The 26,219-nt window shown below is 43.1% G+C and overlaps 2 protein-coding genes across 4 annotated transcripts in view; one reads left to right on the plus strand and one right to left on the minus strand.

The window, feature by feature from the left end:
• SMC6 (structural maintenance of chromosomes 6) overlaps window positions 1-15,107 on the plus strand; it is a 61,189-nt gene extending 46,082 nt beyond the window's left edge. For all 3 annotated transcript variants that reach the window (XM_059660500.1, XM_059660501.1, XM_059660502.1), the window contains 6 exons: window positions 845-990; window positions 4,613-4,738; window positions 6,613-6,718; window positions 10,462-10,614; window positions 13,110-13,207; window positions 14,605-15,107. In XM_059660500.1, the coding sequence (XP_059516483.1) occupies window positions 845-990; window positions 4,613-4,738; window positions 6,613-6,718; window positions 10,462-10,614; window positions 13,110-13,207; window positions 14,605-14,719 (744 nt within the window). In that variant the 3' untranslated portion in view covers window positions 14,720-15,107. The remainder of the gene's footprint in view (window positions 1-844; window positions 991-4,612; window positions 4,739-6,612; window positions 6,719-10,461; window positions 10,615-13,109; window positions 13,208-14,604) is intronic.
• Window positions 15,108-16,614: 1,507 nt separating this feature from the next.
• The window catches only part of VSNL1 (visinin like 1), a 63,280-nt gene continuing 53,675 nt past the window's right edge, over window positions 16,615-26,219 (minus strand). The window contains exons 3-4 of the mRNA XM_059660505.1: window positions 18,972-19,187; window positions 16,615-17,603 (exon numbers count right to left, since the gene is read on the minus strand). Of these exons, the coding sequence (XP_059516488.1) occupies window positions 17,406-17,603; window positions 18,972-19,187 (414 nt within the window). The 3' untranslated portion in view covers window positions 16,615-17,405. The remainder of the gene's footprint in view (window positions 17,604-18,971; window positions 19,188-26,219) is intronic.

Here is a 26,219-nt window from a genome sequence, read left to right on the forward strand (position 1 = left end):
GGGACTTAAATAGACCAACACGAAGGAGACTTCAGGCAGGACTGCGACAGTCTGGCGTCTGAAAGGGAATGGCACTCCCTCCAAGCTAATCTAGCTCCTTACTGGCCTAGTGTGGCAAGTAGATAGCAGCTTTATGCCAGAAAATCCATCCCTGCCTCTGAGTAGTTGGGGCCGGGCTGGGCTGTGCTGTGCTGGGCTGTGCTGGGCTGCAATTCCACTCCTGCTTGCTGGACACCCATGCTGACAGCTGTGAGCAGCAGCCCTGTTTTTGGAGATTAGTTGAAAGCAACCTTGGTCTAACTAGAAGAGATGGATCTCAACTTTGCCTTTATGTATCTTGGGAAAGGACTGAGACTCTAATCCATTGCCTTACTTATTCAAGACTTACACCAAATGTTGTAAATACAAAATAAGTACTATGTGTGAAAGTGCTTTGAGTTTTTTAATATTTTATAAACATGAGGGTCTTTTTGTTTGCATTTCAATACTATTTGGTGTTCAGAGTCCATCCTAAAATACACAGAAAGCTATGTCTGACTTCAGTGCCCTGCATGCCAAACTTTTCATAACTGCTACTTGAAATTTGTTTCATTAGGAACTTACGGAGGTCTTACAAATTATTAAAGATGTGAACAGTAGTGTAATTTTCTCTTGAAGATTTATAGTGACTGTACTATATTCTCAATATAAAGCTTAGAGAAATAACATTGATACCAAATGCATTCAAAAATACATTTTGTAAACATAAGTTTAGAATTTGACTTTGCTTATTTTGGCATTAGTAATACAATGAATTGTTATCTCAAAGAAGAGTTTTAATGACATTAAAAATCTCTTGTCTTAGGAGAAAATGTCACAAGCAAGACAAATCTGCCCAGAACGGATAGAAGTGAAAAAGTCCGCATCGATTCTAGATAAAGAAATTAATAGATTAAGACAAAAGATCCAGGCAGAACATGCTAGTCATGGAGATCGAGAAGAAATAATGAGGTAAGTGGTTGGTAGCTTTTCTACTTGATTATGTTATCCATATATATTATCAACACAAAAAATAAATGTTTAAATATAAATCTTAAATTTGGATTAAATATTGCCATAGCATGTTTATAGCTAAACTAGTCTTTCATATGTATATGTTAATAATAAACTAACTTTGCCTTGGCCGGGTTGCTCAATTGGTTGGAGCGTCATCCCACACACCAAAAAAGGTTTTGGGTTCAATCCCCAGTTGGGGCATGTATGGGACGCAACTGATCAATGTTTCTCATATCGATGTTTCTCTCTCTCTCTCTCTCTCTCTCTCTCTCTCTCAAAGTCAATAAAAAAATAATATAACTTTTTTCTTTTGAATTATTACAGAATATTTGCGTATAAATGTTATCTTTATACCTATAAGGTTCATATAGACATGAAATTATTCAGCTTCACAAGTAATCAAAGAAATGCAAATCAGAATAATTAGAAGCCATTTTCACATACATGAAGATAGAAAAAACTTCATGTCAGTTAGATCTCAGTGAAATGGATGTTTTTATACTAGGTAAAAATGGAAGCTCCAATGTAGTTAGAGCACAGGTTCTGAAGCAAAAGTACCTCGGTTTGAATTGCTCTTTTATTATCTTATGGCTTCAGCAGATTATCCAGTGTCTCTGAACCTTAAATTTTCTCATCTGTAAAATAGATGTAATTATAGTATTCCCCTTAAAGGGTTATTGTGAGGATTAAATGAGATCATAATAGACAGAATATATAGGATACATAGTATGTTAAATATTAGTGTTTCTGAACAACATTAAGGCAGTTTATGTCAAATGCCCTCAAAAATTTGTTTGGCCAAGTAATTTTGTTGTTATAATCCAAAATGAGAAAAATAATTTTTGCTTGGATATGTTTATTATTTATAACAGTGAAAAATTAGAACCATGTGCAACTATAGGATGATGATTAAATTGTAGTAGAAGATTGTAACTATGCACTTTTGAAGAACTTTTCCTATTTAAGAAAAGGCTGGAGATGGGAGCTATCTCAATTCTATTTTCAAAAGCATTGGAAAACAAAAATAGTAAAGTTTTTCTTTAAAATAGTTTTTAAAAAATACAATGTAAAAAGACCCCCCAAAAATTTACTTCCTCTTTTTACTTTTTTTTCTTTTATCTTATTAAATGTGCTCTCAGTGTTTCTATATGCAAATGTAAGGTAATGTGACTGCTTTGTATCCTTTCAGCTATAAAACATAGCACATTATATAAACTCTTTTACAGATTATTTTCTTTGATTTAATGATATACAGTGTTTGGGATTTTTTTTTATTGTTTTAGAGTATTAAACCACCTATTGATGGATAGTTGATTTTTTTAATTGAATCTTTTGCTATTATATATAGTGGTACATAATAAGTAATTTTGTACATGTGTCATGTTATTCAGGTTTATTTTGTGTTTGTGTATGTGTGTGTGGTTTTTTGGTTTTGTTTTTTTAGGAAAAAATTTCATTTTGACAGATTCCCCTTTCTGGGGATTGTATTTAATTTGCATTCCCATCAGCAGTGTATTAGAGGGCTTGTTCCCAATAGCCTAAACAGTGTGATCATCTTGTATGGTTTTGCTGATGGATAGATTTCCCCCCCCCCCCAAAAAAAACCTTGTTATAATTTTTATTTTCATTTCACTTATATTAAGTGTTATTGAACATTTTTTTTCTTGTCTTAACAACTGTTTATTTTTTGTTATGTGCACTTTTTATGTATTTTTTCATTGTCCTGTGGATAATTTGGGTGTAAAGTGAGGAATGTATTTTATCTTTTTCCAAATGGCCCTGCAGCCATTTGAAAAGTTGTTTGTCCTCAAATTGTTTCCTTAAGAATGGCTACGTGAATGATATTTTTGCATATTCATAATTATTTGTCTTAACTTTGAATTGAAGACTAGTTTACCCTAATGTAAAATCCCCTGTCTCTTGAGTATCTGTGATAGTCTATGAAGTCCTGTAGCTTGTCCAGAATGTCAGACTCCGTGATCCTTTCACTTGGTACACAGCATGCTTTTTCAGTCTGGAGATTCAAGTCTTATTTATTAAAACGTTTTCTTGTGTTTTACTTTTTAAAATATTTTCTGTTCTGTTCAGTTTTCTTTTTGAGGTCTTCATCTACACTAATAAAAGAGAAAAATGGTAATTGGCGTACGACGCTACCCTTTTCATTGGCTAATCAGAGCTATATGCAAATTAACTGCCAATTAAGATTGGCAGTTAACTGCCAACAAGATGGCGGTTAATTTGCATATGTAGGCACAATGCAGGGAGGCGAAAGGGAAAGCAGGAAGAAGCCCCCTGCCACTGACAGTGATCGGAAACCCAGGGGGGAGCTAAGCTCTGGGGGGCAGGGAAAAGGCGGCCCTGGGGCCGCCTTTGACCTGCCCCAGCCATGATCGGAGAATCAGGCGCCTTTGCCGCCCTGGCCAGTGATAGCAGGAAGTAGGGGTGGAGCCAGCGATGGGAGCTGGGCACGGTCGAAGCTGGCAGTCCCGGGAGCTAGGGGTCCCTTGCCTGGGCCTAAAGCGAAGCCCACGATCGCGGGGCCGCTGCAGCTGTGGGTCCCTGCTGCCCGGGCTGGACGCCTCAGCCAGAGGCGTTAGGCCTGGGCAGGGGCGGAGCCTGCGATTGAAGGGTGATGGGGGTCAACGCCTGAGGGCTCCCAGTATGTGAGAGGGGGCAGGCTGGGCTGAGGGACACTCCCCCCCCCCCCCCCCACACACACACACACACAGTGCACAAATTTCGTGCACCGGGCCCCTAGTCCTATATAATAAAAGGCTAATATGCAAATAAACCAAACTGCAGAGCGACTGATCACTATGACTCACACTGACCACCAGGGGGCAGACACTCAGCACAGGAGCTGCCCCCTGGTGGTCAGTGCACTCCCATGAGGGAGCACCGCTCAGCCGGAAGACGGGCACAGCAGTGGTGGCAGGAGCCTCTGCCACCTCTGCAGCAGCGCTAAGGACCCCTCGGGGAGCGGGCCTAAGCTGGCAGTCAGACATCCCCCTAGGGGTCCCATACTGCAAGAGGGCGCAGGCTGGGTTGAGGACGACCCTCTCCCTCCACCCCCCAATGCACGAATGTTATGCACTGGGCCTCTAGTTTATACATATGTTAGATAGTCTTTGTCTTCTCTATATATTTTGTCCAACCATTTTATATGTTTTTCCCCCAATTTGTTTCCTTTTCTCCTTTCTGTTCTCTGTGTTCCCACATTGGTGTCTGTCACTGAGGGAAATATTTATTGCCTTCCAGTGTAATCCCTTTACGTTTAGAAGGTGTATATTCTCTAATATGCACTGCCACTCTGGGACCCACTTTCCTCTGTGCTTTCTCTGCCTCCTCTAGGGCTGGACTTTGTTCCTGCCCAGCCTGCTAACCACTCTTCCCGGTCAGGGCTGCACCCGCTCCTCCTGGTAGTGGATTGTGTTTACAACTCTGTGAAATCTGCTAGTTCTGGGTCCTCAGCACTCCCTGTACTCCCTGGTCTTCCCCATGAAATATATTTGAGATTTTACTTTTTTATGTTTCTTTGAATGGCCTTTATTTACTTAATATTTTGTTCATAAAATAGGCAGTACCAAGAAGCAAAAGAAACCTATCTTGATCTGGATACTAAAGTAAAGACTTTAAAAAGGTTTATTAAATTACTGGAAGAAATAATGACCCATAGATTCAAAACATACCAACAATTTAGAAGGTAAGTGCATTAAAAAATATATTATCACATATGCATTTTTTTATTTTTCTTTGTTTCCACTTATCCCTTATAAATATTAAATTAAATTAAAAGAACTTTGCATGATTCAGTTAGTGAAGAGCTGCCAGTGCTTACCTTGTCAGCTGGTGCTCACAGTCCTATAATTTAATTAGGGAATTATGGATTTGAGTGGGCCTTTATAGCAGCTGTCCAACTTTTCCACTCCATCAGGTATCCATCCTTTCTAGATCATTCACAGGTGGCTGGTCACTGGCTGCTTAAAGTGCCCTTTGAAGGGTAGCTCATTGGTCCTGAGGCAGCCTCTTTCACTCTTGGACATCACACGTTGTTGAGGGATGCATGTTTTTGACGGGACCTGCTGAGTCAATATTCAGTTGATTTACCCTGATCAACAAGAATGGTGTGGCTTGTAGCTTGATGGATGCTGCTTTGTTACAGCTATCTCCAGAACCTACTGCAGGACCTGAAACAGAGTAGGAACTTGGTATATATTAGTTGCGTGAATTAATACAGGATTAGGGAAACTGGATATTATTAATGTACCCGGAAATGTACAGACTCGCATGGATAAATTGACCCCAATGAAAGTCACAAGCAACAAATAAAGCAGAGGACAGTTTAAAGGTAGGGATAACCCTTGGTGTGCTTGGACCCAAGGCAGCCCTAGTCTTTATACTAACCTTCTGTTTTCCCCAGAAGCAATTCCTCAGTCATGTGCTTTTTCCCTGCCTTTATACCCCAAACTCTATTAGTCTTAAGAATTTTTTAAAAATGTAACTAGCTCTACCACATACATGGAAATTCAAATGAAGCCATAACAAGAAATAGGCTTTTACATGAGTGACCATATTCCTGAACTAAACTAAAACTTTGTTTCTATTTTATAAGCATATGTTGTGAAGGCTTAAATAGGGTTTATTTTTATCCTTTTAAGGCTGCTTTTAAGTTTTGTTTGGTGGGACCAGAGCAGCCTTTGGTCGAGAACTAATTTTTTTCTACCTGTGAAGCAGGTTCTGAGTACTGTACTGATATCTTGTAACTTAAAAGGTTTCCACTTGGGCCAGGGGGAATGTGAACTGCTCCTGGCTGTGGGTGTCTTCATGAATTACTTCTGCTTCTTTCGAATGTTTCTCCCCCAGGGAGTGGTATCCTCACACCTGATGAGTAGAGTGCTCAGTGAGACCCGAGGCACCCCCTCCAGGTCCTCTCGAGTTCCCTCAGTGCTGTGCTTTCCTCTGCAGACTCTGCCTTGTGAACCGAGGCTCCTTGGCCTCCAGGGACTTCCAGCTCCACTTAGTTTTTCACCCTCTCCCCCTTACTCTTCCATAAGTTGTCATTTAAGGCTTCCATAGGGCTCAGTGGAATGCCCCCTGACAGATAGAGACGGAATGGGAGTTTGCATTGGGTCAGGCATGGTGTAGCTGTTGTAGATACACCGTGACTAGAGGTTGCCCTTCCCCCTTTTTTTTTTGCTGCTACGAAGTTGAGAGGAGACAGGCAGATGAATAGGTCCTTCACCCATTGTCAGCACTGCTAGAGTCAGTCCGTGCAAGGAGATGGATGTCTTCTGCATTAGGATGATGGATCGGTACATCCATATGGACCAGCTCTAATATCAGGAGATATATTCACTGTGAGGTGATATCATTCTGCAGATGTTTGTGGTAAAAATGTAGAGACAAGCGAAATATAAAGATCGGGAGAAAATCACCTAAAATTGCACCTATAAAATGGCCCACCAGTGTTAACAGTTTAGCATATTTTTGTCTGGTCTTACATGCTGGTTAAAGATCATGCTGAATACACTCTGTATCTTTATATTTTTCTTAATGTGTCCAATTTTTTATTTCAAGGTGTTTGACTTTACGATGCAAATTGTACTTTGATAACTTATTATCTCAGAGGGCCTATTGTGGAAAAATGAATTTTGACCACAAGAATGAAACTCTTACTATATCAGTAAGTATCTTAACTTTACATGTTCATTATTAGGAGATGCTTTGTCAAAGTGTTGAACAGTAAATTGACCTTATTGGCTAAAGCTGCTGTTGTAGCTTTTTTAATTAAAAAAAAAAAAAAATCTCCCCCAGACAACTACATTATTTTCTTCTGATGATAATTAGGAATTTTATTTCAGTGGAAATAAAACTTAGTTACCTTCTCTTTCTACTCCATTGGTTTCTTTCTTGAAATTATGTGGGACATTATAGAAGGTCCATTTTCTCTTGTCTCACTGTAGGAAGCCAAGAAAGAATTTCTCAAAGAATGTTCTAGCCCATGTAATAGTTTGTACTACTTATTTCTGAAGGTGTCCCTAGATCTGATCTCTCTTGAGAAAGAAAGCTGCCACATTCAACTCTGTGGAGTCTGTCTTTATGTATTCTCTCATAGTCACATGCGTTGAAAGAAGGAGTGCAGGGCAAGAGCAGCTATCCACTCAAATAATTGGAGAAAACTTTCAAATACTCATTTAATACTTCTAGTTGCCATACATTTTATATTCCCATTTTAATACTTAGAATAAGTAATAATTTGCAATACATATATAAAACAAAGGACTCATATCTAAAAATTTTAAATAATAATAATAATTACGAAAAAGAATGACAACACATGTAAAAATGATCAAAAGGCTTAAACAAGAACTTCATAAAGTGTCCAGATGGCAAATAAGCACATGAAAAAGTGTCCAGTATCATTAGTCATCTGAGAAATACAGATTTATATCACAACTTACTATGACATCACCATTAGTGTGCCTAAAATGAACAAGACTGATAATGAATATCTTGTGTTGGTGAGGATATAGACTAAGAACTCTGATTCCCTGCCAGTGGGACTATAACTTGGTAGAACTTATTTGGAAACCTGTCTGCCACTGTCTGTTAAAGCAGTTCCACTCTTCAGAAACTGGCAAAATTCATTTATGTGGTTAAAGTCAAAATAGTGGTTACCTTTTGGGGATTGCTATTGATGGAGAGAACACAGAGAATTTGCAGAGATGCCAGAAATGCCGTCTTGATCTGAGTGGTGGTTACTCTCTGTGTGTGTATGTGTTTGTATAAAAATTATTTGCACTAAACACTTCAGTTTTGTTCCTTACTGTATGTAATTTACACTCTAATAATAATAATAATAATAATAATAATAATAATAATAATAATAAAGTAAAAGAGCAAAGTGTTAGGATTGTTTGGGTAATTTATTCCCAGAGCTGACTAAACAAGACAAGTGCAGCTAGATTTTCTGACGTTGTCATCCCTGTTATTCTGAAGAACATTATTGCTTTAAGAATCTAGTCATCTGCCCTGCTTGGTTTGCTCAGTTGGTTGGAGCATCATCCTATACACCAAAGGGTTTCAGATTTGATTCCCAGTCAAGGCACACAACTAGGTTGTGGGTTTAATCCCTAGTCAGGGCTCATATGGGAGACAGCTGATCAATGTTTCTCTGTCTCTCCCCCTTTCTCTCTCTTTATAAACAAACAAATAAACAAACAAACATATCCTTAGGTGAGTATTAAGAAAAAAAAAAGGAATCTAGTCGTTTTTCAAAAAAGGGAAATTGATACCAATGTCCCATGATAAGTTAGTAATAGATAAGAAGTAAAATTTAGAGCTCCATGATTCACCCAGGGCTTCATTCATTAGATTGATACCAAATGCAGTTTTGGACAAAAGATTACATCCTGTTACTTAGTTCTTACTTTCATATGTGTGTGTTGTGTGTTTATTTGGTTTAGCTATGTTAATGTTGCTTTTTCATTTGGATTTTCATGGAGGATTCAGATTTACAGATGATATATGTAAAATTTCAGTGTATGTTTAAATTCAGAATATTTTGTAACCCTTACATGGTTAAAAAATAAATGAATGCTCACTTGAGAGCTTCATAATTTTTCAGATAGCAGTTTGGAAAATATGTGAATCCATGTGTGATTAACCTTCATGATGTAGAACTGGTTGGTGCTGCCTTTTCACCTTGTATAGCATATTTGTGCAAGTGGAATTCTGTCAGAATGAAGGAGTGACTTCTAATGTTCAGTATACTATCTTCTCAGGCAATTGTGACAGTGTGCTGTTCATTTATTAATTGCTAGTTTATTGTTCCCACGAGCCCTTATTTATTAAAGGGGGATTTTTTTTAAGAGATTTTATGAATTTCAGTTCATTGCTGTTACTTTCTTTGGCCAGTCTGAGTCTGTTTAAGTCGGTCCTATGTCTTTTTGACATTCAGTAATTACACTTAAAGCAACATAACCACTAGATGTCACTGGAATTCAAGTAACAAAAGTTATCTTGGCACTTAGAAATGTTTGAAAAAAGAAATAAACAAAACAGTCCCATTTACAATAGCATCAAAAACAGTAAAATACTTTGGAGTAAATTTAACGAGGAGGTGAAAGATCTGTCCACTGAAAACTATAATGTATTGAAGAAAGAAATTGAAGAAGACACAGATAAATGGAAAGATATCCGGTGTTCATGGATCAAAAGAATGAGTATTGTTAAAATGTACATACTTTCCAAAGCCTGATTAGATTTAACTCAGTCCCTAACAAGATTCCAGTGGCATTGCTTACAGAAGTAGAAAGCACAACCCTAAAATTTGTGTGGAATCGTAAAAGACCCTGAATAGCCAAAGCAATCTTGAGAAAAAAGAACAAATCTGGAAGCAGTCACGCCTCTTGATTACTACAACTTTTCACACCGTTTGAAATCTTCTCTAAGAAGAAAACATAGGGAGGAAGCTCCTTGATGTTGGTCTTAGCAATGATTGTTTGGATTTGACACCAGAAGCACAAGCTTTGGGTGTATATCCAAAGGAAATGAAATGAAATCACAGCTGCACCCCCATGTTCATTGCAGCATTATCTCAAATAGCCTAGACATGGACACAACCTAAGTGTCCACCAAGAGATGAATGTGTAAAGAAAATGTGATATTCTCTCTCTCTCTCTCTCTGTCTCTCTCTCTCTCTCTCTCTCTCTCTGTCTCTCTCTCTCTCTCTCTCTCACACACACACACACACACACACACACACACACACACACGGGAATATCATTTAGCCATAAAAAGGAGAGGAAATTGACATCCAGGCAACAACATGGATAAAGCTTAGGGCATTATATTAATTAAACTAAGTCACACAGAGAAAGACAAATACTGTCTGGTATAACTTAACGTAGAATCTAAAAGAGCCAAACTTCGTGGAAGCAGTAGAATGGTGGGTGCCAGGTGTAGGGCGTGGGGGAAACAGGTGGTCACGGGCTCAGGCTATCCAAGATGAGTAGGTTCTTCCCTATGTTGTCTTCTACAAGTTGTATGGATTCAGGTCTTCAGGGGGCTATGAAAGTGCCAGAATGACTAGTTCACAGTGTTTTCGTTACTAACATTGGGCTCACATTGGCATTTTTATCACCAAGCCTTTGGAATTGTGGATGTTAGATCTCATTACAGTGAGAAAATGCTTTCAATTTTTTTTTCTCACAATAAAACAAAAACCACTGTTATGCATAGCTCATTGTTTTACTGTAAAATGTTTTAAATGGAATAGATGTCATTTCCACTTGACTAAATGACTTTAGTCTCTTTTATTATTTTTAACTGTAAACCCATTCTTTCTAATGTGAGGCAGCCTTTTTATAGAGAATTTAATAATGCCTTTTCTACACCTTTTTTTCCCCGGTTGACTCATTCAAGGTGCAGCCTGGAGAGGGGAACAGAGCGGCTTTCAACGACATGCGAGCCTTATCCGGGGGCGAGCGCTCCTTCTCCACCGTGTGCTTCATTCTTTCTCTGTGGTCCATTGCTGAGTCTCCCTTCAGATGCCTGGATGAGTTTGATGTCTACATGGTAGTGTTACATTTTAATTTCTCCAGTTTGGGGGGTGGGGTGGTGGACGTGTGTTTTGTATGGAAGCGATTCTCTCTCTAGTTTTACCCGAACTAGGAAAGCTCCGGCCCCGACACTGCAGTCCGTGTTGGTGGAAGGAAGAACGGAAAAGCTGCAGTTCTCTCCCTGCTACGATGTGGCAGCTCCAGAGACCCGTCCTGATTTCCTCCTCTTCTCTCCCAGCGGGACCTCCCTCCTCTCCACCAGATGGACCTCCTGTAGCCTCTTCCCTAGTGTATTTCCGTCTTTCATTGTAACAGAAAGTCAAAAGCAGTTAGCTTACGCTTTCCTTCCTTCACAGCCCCTCAGAGAGCGGTATATATATGGCACAAGGGCGTGGGAACACTTGATTTTAAAGTCTAAAAACCCAAGATTGAGACCAATTACCCAAATGACTTTGGGCAAAGTAGTTATCCTTTTCAGGCCTCAGTGTCTTCATCTATAAAATAAAGCTATTAATCTTTCCTGCCTCATAGGGTTATAGTGAGGCTCCAGTGGGGTCTTGCTTGGTGCACGTAGTAAGTTCTCCCAAATTATCTGCGAGTCATTCTCTTTACTTACTCATGCCCGTTCTTTCCTAAATCCACTGCAGTCTGAGTTTAGAGACTGACTACTCTAGCAAAACTGGTTTAGCCAAATCATAAACGAACTTCCAGTCGTACTTTAATTCTCTTAGTATTTGTCACCACAGGCCTGTCCTCCATGTGTCTTCAAAATGTGTCTTCTCACTGGTTTCCACCTCCCTCACATTGCCTCATTATATATTTTATATTATGTATTGCATGTACCATTACACTAGTATTTTAACTGTATGTATTTTCCTTTCCATTGCTGTCCCTCTTATGTCTGAATCTCCTACCAAATAGTAATCTTTTTGAGGTCATATTTCTACCTTCTAATGCCTAGCCCAGTGATGGCGAACCTATGACACGCGAACTCATTTTTTTGGTTGATTTTTCTTTGTTAAATGGCATTTAAGTATATAAAATAAATATCAAAAATATAAATCTTTGTATTACTATGGTTGCAAATATCAAAACATTTGTATATGTGACACGGCACCAGAGTTAAGTTAGGGTTTTTCAAAATTCTGACACGCCGAGCTCAAAAGGTTCGCCATCACTGGCCTAGCCCATAGGAAGCATTTAGAAAATGCTTATTCATGAATCAGAATTTATACTTGGTGAGTGCCATGTAATCTTTCAAGTGACACCCTCCCAAAAAACATTGTTGATGATTAGTTAGAAATTCCTCTGAGAATTGGCTTTGATACTAATTCACAAATCTTAGAAGGCAATTGTTCTTTCATGCATTGTTTTTGTCCCAAATACAATTTTTTTTCTTTTCTACCATTTTACATCTGTCTCCTTTTTCCCCAATTGACGCCCCCCCCCCCAATACCATTTTGCAGTCCAGTCCTATGACCCATCTTATGTCATATTTAACTCAGGGCAACTTCTTTCTCTTTCACAAACTTAGAGGGTCTTAATCAGGATGGCATTTTGCCCCATTAAAATTATTCAGAAAAATGCACCCAGGTTCTGAGAACGAATCCAAAGAAGCAAATATTTTTTTTTGGTGCATTGACAGCTTTGTTATTAAATGATAGGCCACACCGGGGCGTTGTTTGGAAAGGACAGCATTCCATTTGTGCAAGCTCTGGTTATTTTTGTTCACTTTATGTGATATTACTTTGCAGATATTCCTGATGGAAGAGTTTTTATCATACGAGCCACTGAGCAGTGTAGGCGGGATGTGGGTCCCCTGTCTGCCTCCAAAGCCCATGTTCTGAGCCAGCAGGCTGCACTGCACACATGGTTTCCAGGAGTCCTTTCAAAATGCATCCTCCATCTGTCTCGGCTTCCACCTCTCGGGTGGGAGGGCTGCTTGGATTGTTTTTCTTTTCTGTTATTTAACTGAGAAAATGTAAGCACAGTTTAATTCATTTCATTTCAAAACCTGTTATAACTAAACATTTTTTTTCTATACACCGATGCACTGTTTATATTAAAGATTTAATTGAGAAATTGGTCTGTGAATTCAAATTGGTTCACATTGTACAAATTGTAGGAGATGAAGGGTGTAGGCAGAGTTTTTAAAGCACCTTAGTCATTGAGGGAAAATTTGAGAGACGTAATATGTTTTCGCTAGTCACTTTTGATACCGTTCTCCTGCGTGACTATTACTGTACAAATTAGATTCATTCTGGAATAGTTAGTTCTGTCTTTTGAGTGCTTATAAACACGTTTACTGAAGAAATTACATGGAAGAGAGATGTACTCAGTTGTTTTCCCTGAGAGCTTTGGACGTTATCTTCCCTAAGCTTGGCATCGGAGAGAAGGTAATGGATGGATGATTCGTGGATAAAAATCCAGGGGTTGCAGCAGCCGGCAGATTACTGTGTTCCCAGTAATTTGATTGACATGCCGCGACCCTGACTTCTGCTTGCTCTCCAGGACATGGTGAACCGGAGAATCGCAATGGACATGATACTCAAGATGGCAGATTCCCAGCGCTTCAGACAATTCATCTTGCTTACGCCTCAGAGCATGAGGTAACTTTTAAAAGTCTGCTCTGAATATATGTGTCAAGTGTATAAAATGGGGAGAAGTCTTTTATAATCTCAATTTTTTAAAAATATATTTTTATTGATTTCAGAGAGGGAGGGAGGGAGAGGGAGAGAGAAACATCAATGATGGAGGGAATCATTGACCGGCTGCCTCCTGCACGCCCCCCACTGGGGATCAAGCCCACAACTCGGACACGTACCCCTGATCGAAATTGAACCCGGGACCTGTCAGTCCATAGGCCAAGGCTCTATCCACTGAGCGAAACCGGCTAGGGCTATAATCTCAATTTTTAAAGTGCAAATGTTTAAATGACCATTAAAAGTAAAAATTAGCCTCTATACCAGTTCTGGCGATTTAAGATAATTTTCTCTTTGAAGATATTTAAAATTTTGTGTGTATCATCTCCCATAACAGAAGCAGGTTGATTTGAATGTGATTATTGACTTGTTACTGTTTCTATTTTGAATCTGCTCCTCTGTGTTTATTATGACCAACTAGTGCAGCGGTTCTCAACCTGTGGGTCGCGACACCTTTGGGGATCGAACGACCCTTTCACAGGGGTTGCCTAAGACCATCGGAAAACACATATTGAATATATAATTACATATTGCTTTTGTGATTAATCGCTATGCTTAATTATGTTCAATTTGTAACAATGAAAATACATCCTGCATATCAGATATTTACATTATGATTCATAACTAGCAAAATTACAGTGATGAAGTAGCAACGAAAATAATTTTATGGTTGGGGGTCACCACAACATGAGGAACTGTATTAAAGGGTCACGGCATTAGAAAGGTTGAGAACCACTGAACTAGTGTTGCAGTAGTTGTAGTAATTCCATTTAGACTAAAAAACGTTCATGATTCCTGGTCTTGGCTCTTTTCCCGGTCAGTTACAAGTGCAGTTACACTCCTTCCCAACAGAGAGCGCTCCTCTGCCGCAGTCAGCCTCTGCTGGTGCCTGCTAGGTACCAGGCTCCCTGTCGCTTAGAACCCATATGCTCTCTCTAAAGTGGTCGCTTTGGTGGGGATTTAAATTTGTGACTGGAAATATCAGGTAACCCCTTTCCAGCTAGACAAGAAGAACAAGAATAAGAAATAGTTGGTATATAAATCTCCCTCAGTTTATTTTTCTGCCAAACTGAAAACCCATAGCATTTAGCAGGAAGTTGATTTTTTTAAATGAAAACAAATTATTTCCTTCTTGCAAATCATATTTCTTCTGGAACTTCAGATAGTAGCCATACCCCCCTGCTGTGAATATATGTTAACAGATAACAGCCATTTAGATTTATGTTTTCATGAGAAGGAGGAGAATTTTCTTGTAATGTGAAAACGTGTTCTTGGAAATGTAATTTAAATTTTACTTCCTCTAGCTCACTTCCATCAAGTAAGCTGATTAGAATTCTTCGAATGTCTGATCCTGAAAGAGGGCAGATGATACTGCCTTTCCGACCCGTGGGTCAAGAGGAAGAAGAAAATGGAAGTTGATCATCTTCGTGCTGAAAGCTCTGTAAAGGGAAAAGAATTCAGGACTATTTGATGTAATAAAATGGAACTGAAGATATTCTGAAATAAAAGAGATTCCTTTGTATAGATGACCACAATAAAATATGTAAATAACCTGGAAAACCAGCCACAACCAGCAATTTAAAATTAACTCTTACTTTACTTGGAGAAAATCAGTTTCATAGTACTGGTTTTAAATCCGTTTACGTTTGTTCATTTGTTTCATTTTGTTTTATTTTCAACCATCTACTTTTATAGATTCTTTTTCAGAAGTAAAATTTTGTACATATGTATATGTACATATCTGTTTCATTTGGGTTCATTTCTATAGAATTTGTAAGAATGAAAATAAACGTTTTAATTCCCTGATTATATTTAGTCCTGCTTTTTCAGAATATTACATTCTCATCGTTTGTTTCTACTTTATGTATGAAAAGAACCACTCAGTCTGCTGGAGAATTTGATTTCTGTGCGTGTCCCGAATATCCACAGGGCCCACTTCCTTCTGCTGTTGCTTCATGACTCACAGTTACGGGCTTGCACGTGTGTGAGTGTGTGTGTGTGTGTGTGTGTGTGTGTGTGTGTGTTTTGTCTGTCATAGTGTTGGACACATGGTAGGTCCATGAAGATTGCTATGAAAGCATTGCCCAGAGCCTGACTTAACCAATTGCCCTTCCAAGGAGCCTCCCCAGCTCCTCAAACCCCCCCCCCCACCCCCCTCCCTCACTCTGGGAAGGGAGTATGGGGAGGCACTCACTGACCCTTTCCCATCTCTCCCTGCCCCCACTTTGGACCACCTAGCTCAGGGGTTAAGGACACCAGGATATTCTATTAGCACTTGGGGTGGAAGTTTGGTTTTATCAGTGTTTGTGGTATGGTTTGCTTGCCTCAGTTTCTGTTGAATGGATAAATAAATTATTAGGCAGTGATCTCTGTCTTATTTAATAACCCTACGGCAAAGAAAAAGAGTGTTTAGGAAAAAAACACTCAATAAGAAATGAATAATATAGCACTGCACTGTGATACTGTACTGCCTACATGTGGCAAATTAAAGTTAAATAATTAAAATGAAAAATAGTTCCTCAGTCACACTGGCCACATGTAGCTAGCTGGTGGGGACATGCACGTTCCCATCACCAAGGAAGCTCTGTTGGACGGCACTGTAGGAAGGAACTGAACTGCTCTAGACATGTTCTGGAAATGCAAACCTGCCTTTAGAGTCCTTTGTTTTCAATTTTAATTATTGATTTGAGAAAGCGAAACATTGATGAGAGAGACACATCGATTATCTGCCTCCAGCACACCCCGCCCCTACTGGGGATCTAGCCCACAACCCGAGCATGTGCCCTGACCTGGAATCCAACCTGGAACCTCTTGGTTGGTAGGTCAGTGTTCAAACACTGAGCCACACCAGCCAGGCGAGCAGTTAGAGCTCTTAATGGAATCTTTTCTGCCTCCCTTCCTGGAGCTAAGAAGGTCAGAGTGTTCCATCCTGATAAAGAACAGATAGTGCACTTTTGGTTTGGAAAGACCTCTTTTGGAGGACATTCCAGCCTGCTGAATGTGCCCTCCAGCTTGTGTAGAACATAATGTGTCCTTAGCACCAGAGTCACATTGAGATACATTTTATTTTCATATGAGCATTTTTTTTAAGGATGAAAAAGTTGTGTTTTCTGTAAACATTACATATGAAATTGTCCCTCTTTTGAGGGCCAGAATGAAGTTGGAAGGTTGCTTTTCCCCTTTTGTTGTCATTAATTCCTCGAATTCCAGAGTTGTCTGTTTAAGGGCTAGATTTGGTAAGTAGTAGCTAGCTGACCCTTGATAATTATAAACATCTGTTTCACATCTAAAATTATGAAATAAAAATTCAGGGAAAAAGTCAAATGTTATAAATTTATTTGGGACCTCTATTGCCACCTTTTCGGAAGCCTTTGAAAACTCAAGCAGAAATCAATACACTTTTTTTGTCACTTTCAATAAATAATATCTTTGTGTGTATATATATATAGATAGATATACTTAATGAGTCATTTATCAGGATTTTTAAGTTTTATACTGCATTAATTCCAAAACAGATTTTTCCAGATTGGTAGGATGCAAATGAGGTAAGAGTGAAGGCAACCCTAAAAGGCATGCAAATGTAGTACATTTATATTCACTGGTAAGACAAGCTCTTGTGTGTGGACCACATGGAAGAATCAAGAACCCCTGTGTGTGTCTGTCCAGTACTATTTTACAGGAAAATGGTGACACAGCTTATAATAAGTTACATTACCATAGCGGGGGGAGGGGGGTTCTCAGTGCTACTGACATGTAATCAAGGAGACACAAGCATTAGCAAAACATGAATGAGAAGTCATAGAACTATTATTTGCACATTTCTGGCCAGGCTTTGGAGAAGGAGGGTTAGTTATGAAATAATATTACACATATTACATTGTGGCAGGTTGTTTTATAATATATGCTTTTTAAAATTCATTAGCAGATGACATTCTCATGCACACAAGTGTTTCAAACACAAGAAGCAAGTCCATGTATAGGTAGTCCAAGCAATGTGTGTGTGTATGTGTGTGTGTGTGTGTGAGAGAGAGAGAGAGAGAGAGAGAGATAGCTGCAGATTGAATGGAACATTGAAACTTATGCAGTCCATAGCGTTGACCTCAGCTCATTTCTGAATGTCACACTGCAGAAGTAGTACAATGGAAGGGTCGCTCTTGGCCGCTTCTTTGAACTCATCCAGTGTAATCTGGTCATCTTTGTTCTTATCCATCTTGCTGAAAATCTTGTCTACCCGCTGCTCGGGCGTGAGGCCATCCTCATTCATTTTCATCATGATCACAGTGCCCACCATTTTGTAGATAGCCTGCAGAAAACCAGAAGGTTCTATGATAGGATCAACAACTCCAGTTTACTTCAAAGACCTCTTTAAATGCTTTAAATACGAGAGTGATATACTCAGATATATATGAGAGTCAGGACCTCTTGGGTAGAGAAGAACTTTGGATGGTTGCCAGGTTTCTGGCTGGAGGAAATGGGTAGAAAGAGTAGCTCAGTGGTGAGATCAAGAACCATGGGTTCGGGTTGGTCAGGGAGGAAAATGATGGCTTCTGTTTTAAACACCGAGTTTGAAGTGTAGGTGATGGTCAGCATGCCCTCGCCCTTGGTGAACTGGGAAAACACGGAATGTGGTCTCAACTGATCAGGAACTTAGAGTCGCTTAAGACAATCACACAACATGGACCACTACCACGTAGCCCTGAACGGAGTCAGTGTGAGGAGCACCGTGGATTGGGGACTATTTGTCAATTAGAGCTACAACAACAAGACTCCAATTGTTCCATTCACCAGACACAGTTCTCAAGGTGGCAGTTTCCTCGGTAGAAACAATGTTTTTCTTAGAAAAGTGTCTTAAAGAAATAAATGCCCATCTATACAAAGACTTGCAGGTCGGAGCCAAAAAGTGGAAGCAATTGGTAAAGATGAACAGACATGACGTATTTTACACTACAATCGTATACTATTTATGCGTGAAAAATGAATGTGATAAATCCCACAACAGAGATAAAAAGGAAGCCAGAGACAGAGGGCCACACACATGCTTACATTGTTCGGTTCCATTGACGTGACATGTGCAGAAGGACAGTATTTTGCTGAGCCGCCTGGAGGTGGCAACAGGTGGGCAAAGAGACCTTACTAGCTGGGACGGGGAGGATGACAATGTAAAATTGGATTATGGTGATGGCTGCACACTTTGCTACGTTTACTGGAAACCATTTAATTGTGCCTTAAAATGGCTGAAGTTATGGGCTATAAATTATGACTCAATAAAGTCTTTTTTCAATGCCAATTGGAGGAGCCGCAGTGGCATCGCATGCCCCCGGGGAAGCTGGTTGGAGGAACAGGGCGAGTCCAGCCCCGCAGAGCTAAGCCGGGCGGGAAGCAGTCCTGTAACATCCTCCGCGCCCAGTAGCCCACGTTGTGTAAGAGCTCAGAGCGTGCGGGGCTGGTTCGATGCCACCTCAGGGGGCAGCGCCAGCCGCTGGGATCTGGACTTTCCCCGCCCTGCGCTGGCGTGGGGGGCGGGTAGGAGAATCCAGGGCCTGGCCTGTCACTAGCAGGGCTCCCGGGGAGGAAGGAGCCGCCGTAGACCTGTGCCAAGGAAGCAGGGCCCAGAGCCGGGTCTGCCCCCGCGCCCCACAGCCCGGGCGGCCGCCCGAGGGCCCGCGCTCACCTCGATGATCTCCAGCATCTCCACGCGCGTGATCTTGCCGTCGCCGTCCAGGTCGTACATGTTGAAGGCCCAGTTCAGCTTCTGCTCGAAGCTGCCCCTGGACGTGATGGACAGGGCGCAGATGAACTCTCGGAAGTCGATGGTGCCGTCCCCGTTCTTGTCGAAGGTGCGGAAGGCGTGCTGGGCGAACTTGGAGGCGTCCCCGTAAGGGAAGAACTGCAAAGCGGAACGGACACGGTCAGGGGGCCGCAGGGAGAGAACCAGCCTGTCTAGGCTGAAGCTGAACCCCTACAGACAGAGAGGCTGCAGCACACGGGTGGTCTCAGACCGGGGAGGGTGGGGGGAGCTCGCCTCAATGAGCAGCAGCTTGGCCACGTGTTCAAGGCCAAGGGCGCTGGCACAGGAAAGGCTGTCTGTCTACGGGGGTGACCTCACTCACAAGCACCTCACTGTTTCCCGTGGGCGAGGCTGGTGCAGCCTGAATGGGGGTAGCTGGAACCCTCAGCTGCGGCCTCTCCAGTCACTCCCACAAGGACAAGGACTGGGCAGGTAAGCAGCCTCCTCTCCCCATGGCGGAGGGGTGGGAGAGGGGGGTTTCTACACGGATGTCCACATTCCCCTCCGTGAGAACAGCTAGGTCCCTGCCCATGAGCCGAGCGGGTTGCCTGGACCTGCTCTCTCCAGCCCCTGGCTCCCTCCCCAGCCAGCTGTCATCTCTGCTGAGGCCCCAGTGTCCGAACGCCTTTTACAGGGACTTTTCTTTTGTAGAACAGACATTTAAAAGCCATTAAAAATAGAACATGACTGGGCTTACTTTGGAGAGATAGAAAGAGGTTTCTTCTCAGAGCCACCAGCTGGCAAGGGTGCCGCGGAGACGATGGGTACAAGGAGGAGAGGAAGCATAGACCCGGAGAAGCCAGGGGCAGAACCAGGTGGTGGCCTCGGCCTGGACATGAGTCTAAGCCCTCACAACGGCCAGGGAATCTGACACCTGATCCTCTGTCTAGTCCAGCAAAGCTGAAGGACTTTCTCCAGGTGGAGGGAAGAAAAGAGGCCAATGAACCTCAAACTCTCCTCCCACTCCAATAACCACGTGCTATTTAAAAACAGACAAGGTGTATATGTATTTATGGGTGAATAAATCCAGCAAATTCAAAGCACATTCTTGAGGATATGTTTTGCAAGTTTTGCCACTTGCCAGCAGGACAGATGGCTGGCTTGGTGCCCACTCGGGGCTGTCTCCCTTAGGGAACCTCAGTCTCTCTCTCGCTGTACATCCTGACCTGCTGCCCACTCTTCCTACACCTAGAAGCACAATGGAAGGCAGAACATTTCCCTCCAGAGATAAAAGATGCTTTTCCACATCAGGACCCCTTACCTGAGGTCCAGAGAAGGGACCAGCCTTGCTTGGGGAGGGGGAGCTGGCTTAGGTTTGAATTTCAGTAGCAGCCACGTCCAGACACCAAGATCCATTCTGGCTACTACTGCTGTGTACCACCTCACCGCTAAGCTTAGTGGCATAAAACAACGGCGATCATTTTATTCATCTCAGAAAACAAACATTGGACAGCCATTTTCCCCCACCAAACAACTTACGGTTCTATGGCTGTGAAGGACAGCTTTCTCCTTTGTTCCCTCATTCCCTAAATGTGTCATATTTTTGCTGTCCTTCATTTTGCATTTTCATCAAAACCCATTGTGCCCTTTCTCTTGCCAGGCCCTGTCTTCGGTGCTGGGAATACAGAGATCCGGTCCTTGCAATTAATGGGGAACCCAACGTGAAATTTACAACAGTGGTGTTATCTGGTAAGAGCTAGAGCCCCTAAGTAGTCAGTCTTCCTAAAGCTCCGGGTGGTTTCAAAGAGGGGTGCTATGGAGGAAAAGGTCACCCTTCTTTCCCTCTGCACCCCTCTCCCCCATGCCTCTCCGGAGCTCAGGTGCCTGAGGATAGGTTGCCAGGTGCTGAGTTTTGAACTAAGCAATTTGAACTTGAAAATTTCTAAATAGGTAAATTGGATCCTTACGTGCTCTGACCTGCTTTTTACTCACACTTTTGACACCAAACATGTGAGTTTTTGTTTTGTCTTTACCCCTCACAACAACCAATTCTCCAACTCTTCGGACACCAAGTGGGTGTCCTAGAAGTCAATTCAATTCTGATATTAACTGCCGAGAGTTAGGGCACACCCCACAGGTCAAGGGCTCAGTCCCACAAGACTGCCCCCACTGGAGGTACCAGTCACAAGTCCCAGGTTGCCACTGTACCTCTGATAGACCTACTATAAAGGTGGGGGTTCCCTCAACTCCGTCCTTTGATAATTTGCTAGAATGACTCAGAATCAGGAAGGCACTTTACCTACTACTAGAGGCCTGGCACACAAAATTCATGCACTCAGGGGGGAAGGGGGTCTCCTCAGCCCAGCCTGTGCCCTCTCGAAGTCTGGGAGCCCTCAGGGGATGTTGGGCCTAAGCCGGCAATTGGACATCCTTAGCACTGCCTTGGAGGCGGAAGAGGCTCCTGCCACAGCCACTGTGCTTGCCAGCCCTGAGCCTGGCATCTGGCTGAGCAGCACTCCCCCTTGAGCGTCTGCCCCCTGGTGGTCAGTGTGCATCATAGCGACCAGTAGTTCCACCGTTTGGTTAATTTGCATATTAGCCTTTTATTATATAGGATTACCAGTTTTTTATAAAGGTATAAAGGGCACAACTCAGGAAGAGTCCAACAGAAGAGAGCATAGGACAAGGTGTGGGGTGGGTGCATGGAGTTTCCATGTCCTCTCTGGGCACACTGCTTCCCAGTGCCTCTATGTGTTCACCACCAGGGAGCTCCTGACCCCTATTGTTTAAGGGGTTTTGTGCAATTTCATTAAATTTTGCTGATAAAATCATCGGCCATTGGTGATGGAACTCAGTCTCCAGCCCCTCTTCCCTGCCTGGAGGTCTGGGGTGGGGTTGAAAGTCCCAACCCTCTAATCATGTTTTGGTCTTTCCCTGACCAGTTCCCATCGAGGATCCCTCAGCCACCGGTCATCACATTACGCAGTGAATGAATGCGTGAACTACATTCTTTTTGAACTGTTCTTCCTAATCATCGCCCTGCATAGTTGCAACCAATTACACATTCAGTGTCTCTAGAGTCCGCAAGACAACCCGAGGGGATGGTCTGATTGTTGTTAACTTTTACTTGGTAACAGAGAAGCGGGTTTTTAAGACAGAGGTTTAGTACTGTCTGTCATTCCTATTTATTTAGGGGATTCTTTACTTACTATTACTGAACTAAAATTCCCAGAGTGCAAAGCCTGTTTGCCCACCAGTGTATCCATAGCACATAGCACAGGCCTGCAGACGGAAGTGCTGAGTACGATCTTGTTGAATGACCACATGGAAGGAACGCTTGCAGGGCCAACCTGAGGGTAACAAACGCTGCTGCTGCTGCAAACGGCTACCACTTACGGCACATCTATTACATTCTAGCCAGTTCTGTGCCACAGAACTTCTTGTGATGATGGGAAATTCTATAAACCACACGGTTAAAAATAACAGCCACTAGCCATGTGACAACCACTATGTTGCGTACTGGGTATAAAAAAGAAAAATAAAAAACCCACAGAGAGCATTGAGGACAGTGCGGGGGTTGTAACTCTTGAAATGTTACATGTGTGATGGAAGAACTGAATGTTTTGACATTGTTTAATTTGCACATCGATGTAGGTAGCCACGTGTGGCTCTGGGGTTCTGCATTGGCTGCTCTGATCTGTGCTATGTCACTAGCGCTCACAATATTCCTGTCGAGCATGTATCCTCAACTCCATTGCGTGGAAAAGGAAACGTGGACTCAGAAAGGTCCAGCAAACTCTTACGTTAGTTCTCCCCCCACTGTGTCCATCTGCAGCTCTGCCCTGCCGGGAATAAGGGCACACAGGGCAGAGGAGGCGGAGAGCGAGGGAAAGGTTTTCATCGGCCTCATCATTTGTTGGAAAGCTTCCGTGATTGTCACGCAGCGCTGGAGTGGGCTCGGTTCTAAAACTCCTGATGTGTGTGAGTTCGTTCAGTCCTCATAGCATACCTACCGCTGTGCACTCGGTACCGTGGCCGGAGAAGCAGCTTCAAAGGTCACGGTGTTTGTGGGTTCCTGTCTGTTTGTGGCAGAGGCAGGAGGCAAACGCAGACAGGTGTGATCTTTCCTGCTACATATTGTTATTTCTCTCCATGGAGCATTAGCTAAGGAAATAAACCCAATTCCACAAGTGATGAAGCATAAGAATGTGGTGCAGCAAAAGAATTGGTCGCATTATGTAATTCTTCACTCCCATTGTCTTGTAACACTGGAAATCCACAGCCTTTTGTATGTATTGCCCCCCTCTGGCATTGTGTGTGAACTACAAGAAATTTACCAAAATGAGGACTCTTTTATGATACATTAACTCAATAACTATTGAGAAGCAATTGTGTCAAGCATTGTTTTAGGTGCTGAATAAAATAGAAAAAGACTCACAGCATTAAGGTCAGTGAGGCAAGCAGATATTAATCAACTACATACATGAGTATAAAGTACATTATGATAAGTTACAAGTGCTGCATAGAGCTGCAAACAAGGGTGATGGGAATGATATTAGTATAAAATTTCTAAAATGTAGTGTAGCGTTTCCTCCCACCACCCTAATATGCAGGCTGCTGACAATTCATTGTTCTTCATCGTAGCTGAGGAATGGTTTCAGAGTCTGGGACTTTCTGGGCTTACTCAAGTCTAGACTTCTCCCCACTGTGCTCCACACCCTCACTCGGAACCCACCAACGCGCAGAAGAAAACCCCAGGAAATGCTTGCAGCCTTTGTCTCTCCCTAGGCCACAACAGGAGGCTTTGCACGAATTATCCAGCTCCCCCCAAAGACAGTGGCCCACACCCTGCATTTCTTTGCCATAATCTATCCAGCTGTGAATGTTAAAAGGCTTGTTTCCTCTAAGGGGGGTGAGTGAGCCCGGACGCCTGTGCTGAATGTGTGTTGTGTCATTGACTGCACGCCAGACCCCGACCTGGGTGACACAGAGGCTGTTTGGTGGCTGCATCAAGAAATGGCCTCAAGCCCTCGCCGGTTTGGCTCAGTGAGAAGAGCATTGGCCCTCGGACTGAAGGTTCCCGGGTTCAATTCCAGTCAAGGGCATATACCTCGGTTGCAGGCTTGATCCCTGGCTTGATCCCCAGCTCCACTGGGCCCCATGCAGGAGGCAACCAATCCATGTATCTCTCACATCCATGGTTTGCTCTCTCTCTTTCCCCTTCCCTTCCACTCTCTCTAAAAATCAATGGGAAAAATATCTTATCCTCAGGTGAGGGTTAACAACAAAAAAGAGACGGCCTCAAACACTGCACTTCCTCCCCTCACCCAGTCTGCCCTCTGCACCACCTTGCTGCCCGTATACCGCATCTTTCCAGAAACTGTTCTAACTTCAGAGAAGATATTGCGACATTTAGAATCTCTCCATCTCCCAGGCACCGGAGCCGGCTGCACTTTGATGGAGGAGCTTTGATGGAGGATGCGGGTCCCCTAGCCCTTCAGAGGCACGAGGTCTGCACAAGCCTGGCGGCCTGCCATGTCCCACTGTGACCGCGATGGGCGGGGTCAGAAGGGTGGCACCAAGGCCGGTGAGGACGGTCTCTCCTGGGCTCTGCCCCCGGCCCACTCCTGGCTGATGCAGGGCAGCCCGCAGACCTCAGAACAGATCTCTGCCCGTTATCAGCCTGGACTAGAGTTCGCACTGGGATCCAAGAACAGAACCGTCTTCTGGGGCCGCTCCCCTGCTCAGCCTCAGGGGAGCGTTCCCTTCCCGTGGCTCACGGAATGCAGTCCCTTTTAGCACATCCTGCTCCCGTCCCTTCTGTTCCCTTTGTTCTCCAATGTCTGAAGCCCATCTCTCTGGCCATGAACCCACACACACAACCCCCCCAAGGGTAGGGTCTTCTGTATTGCATCCTTGAAATACGGCTACTGCACCTGGAGGTCATGTGCCCTCACTCTGCTGGAACTCATCAGAGGCGTCCAGCCCACGTCCTCAGGCCCTGCCACGAAGGCAGGAGTTATAGCTTCCTGAGTGTCTATCAGGGAGCCAGGCCCGTGGCAGCACCATACACTTCTTCAGCCGCTTCTTCAACAAGTTCAGACCTTGAGTGCTGGGGTCCAACCCCAGCAGGTCCAGGGGTTCCCAAAGGTGTGGACGGAGTCGGTGAAGAAGGAATGACACGGAGACAGCGTTCAGTTGATCAGCAGCCTAGCCAGGATCTCCAGCCAAGTTCTGGTCTCGATCTCCAGAGAGGTTCTGCTTCAGATCTCCAGCCAGGTTCAGTCACCAGGTTCTAGTCAGGTTCTCTTGCCATGTTCTATAGTCAGGTTCAGTCCAGGATCTATTGCCATGTTCTCTCCAGCGAAGTTCTTCTGTCTCCAGGCTCCCTGTAGGTTCTGTGTTCTGAATTCTGTCTCATGAGTTCTGTGTTCTAAGTTCTGTGTTCTGAGTTCTGTGTCTTTCTGTCTTCTGAATTCTGTCTGTTGTTGTCTTGTTGCATCTGTATTTATACCAGTTGATTCCAATCCTATCAATCTCTATTCCAAAGGTTAGGGCGTTTCTTATCTCCATTCCAGGGAGTAAAGATTATGTAGCTTAAGCATGATTGTTCATAGTTAAAGTGATTAATTACCCGCCTGGCACTTAGTTGAGGGGTTTTATTCCCTCCCTAACTTCAGGGGAAAATCCCTACCTGGGGATTCAACCTTTCTCGGAGAGGTGACCTTGGTTAAAACACAGCGCCAAGAAGGTGAGCAAACATATTAAGAACCGTATGCCATATATGCCAGGTCCCTTGAAACAGCAAGGATGGACCGGCTCCCAGCACTTGAGGGCTGTTCTTCTGGGTTAAGTAACTGGCATAGAGTGGTACCTCGAAGGGTGTGGGCGGGCTGGGGTCAAACCCAGCTCTGTGTGCAGAATGCCGCCTGTCTTGCACCTGGCGAGCCTGCCCGGCCTTTGACGCTGAGCTGTGATCCACCTCCTCCATGCCCCCTCCTCCGCGGGAGGGTCCAGCAAGCTCTGCCTCTCTGCCCATTGGTCTGCTGCCTCCTCCCCACATGGCACTCATCCTGTGGGCACTTCCTGTCTCTGTCCTCAGCAGGGCTGGTCCAGGCAGCAGGCACATGGGGAGCAGGGCACCCCGTCTAGAGACCAAAAGGGCATACCTACTGCCCCTCACATCAATCC

Source organism: Myotis daubentonii, chromosome 12 (assembly GCF_963259705.1).
Source record: "Myotis daubentonii chromosome 12, mMyoDau2.1, whole genome shotgun sequence".
In the NCBI taxonomy this organism is placed as follows: domain Eukaryota; kingdom Metazoa; phylum Chordata; class Mammalia; order Chiroptera; family Vespertilionidae; genus Myotis; species Myotis daubentonii.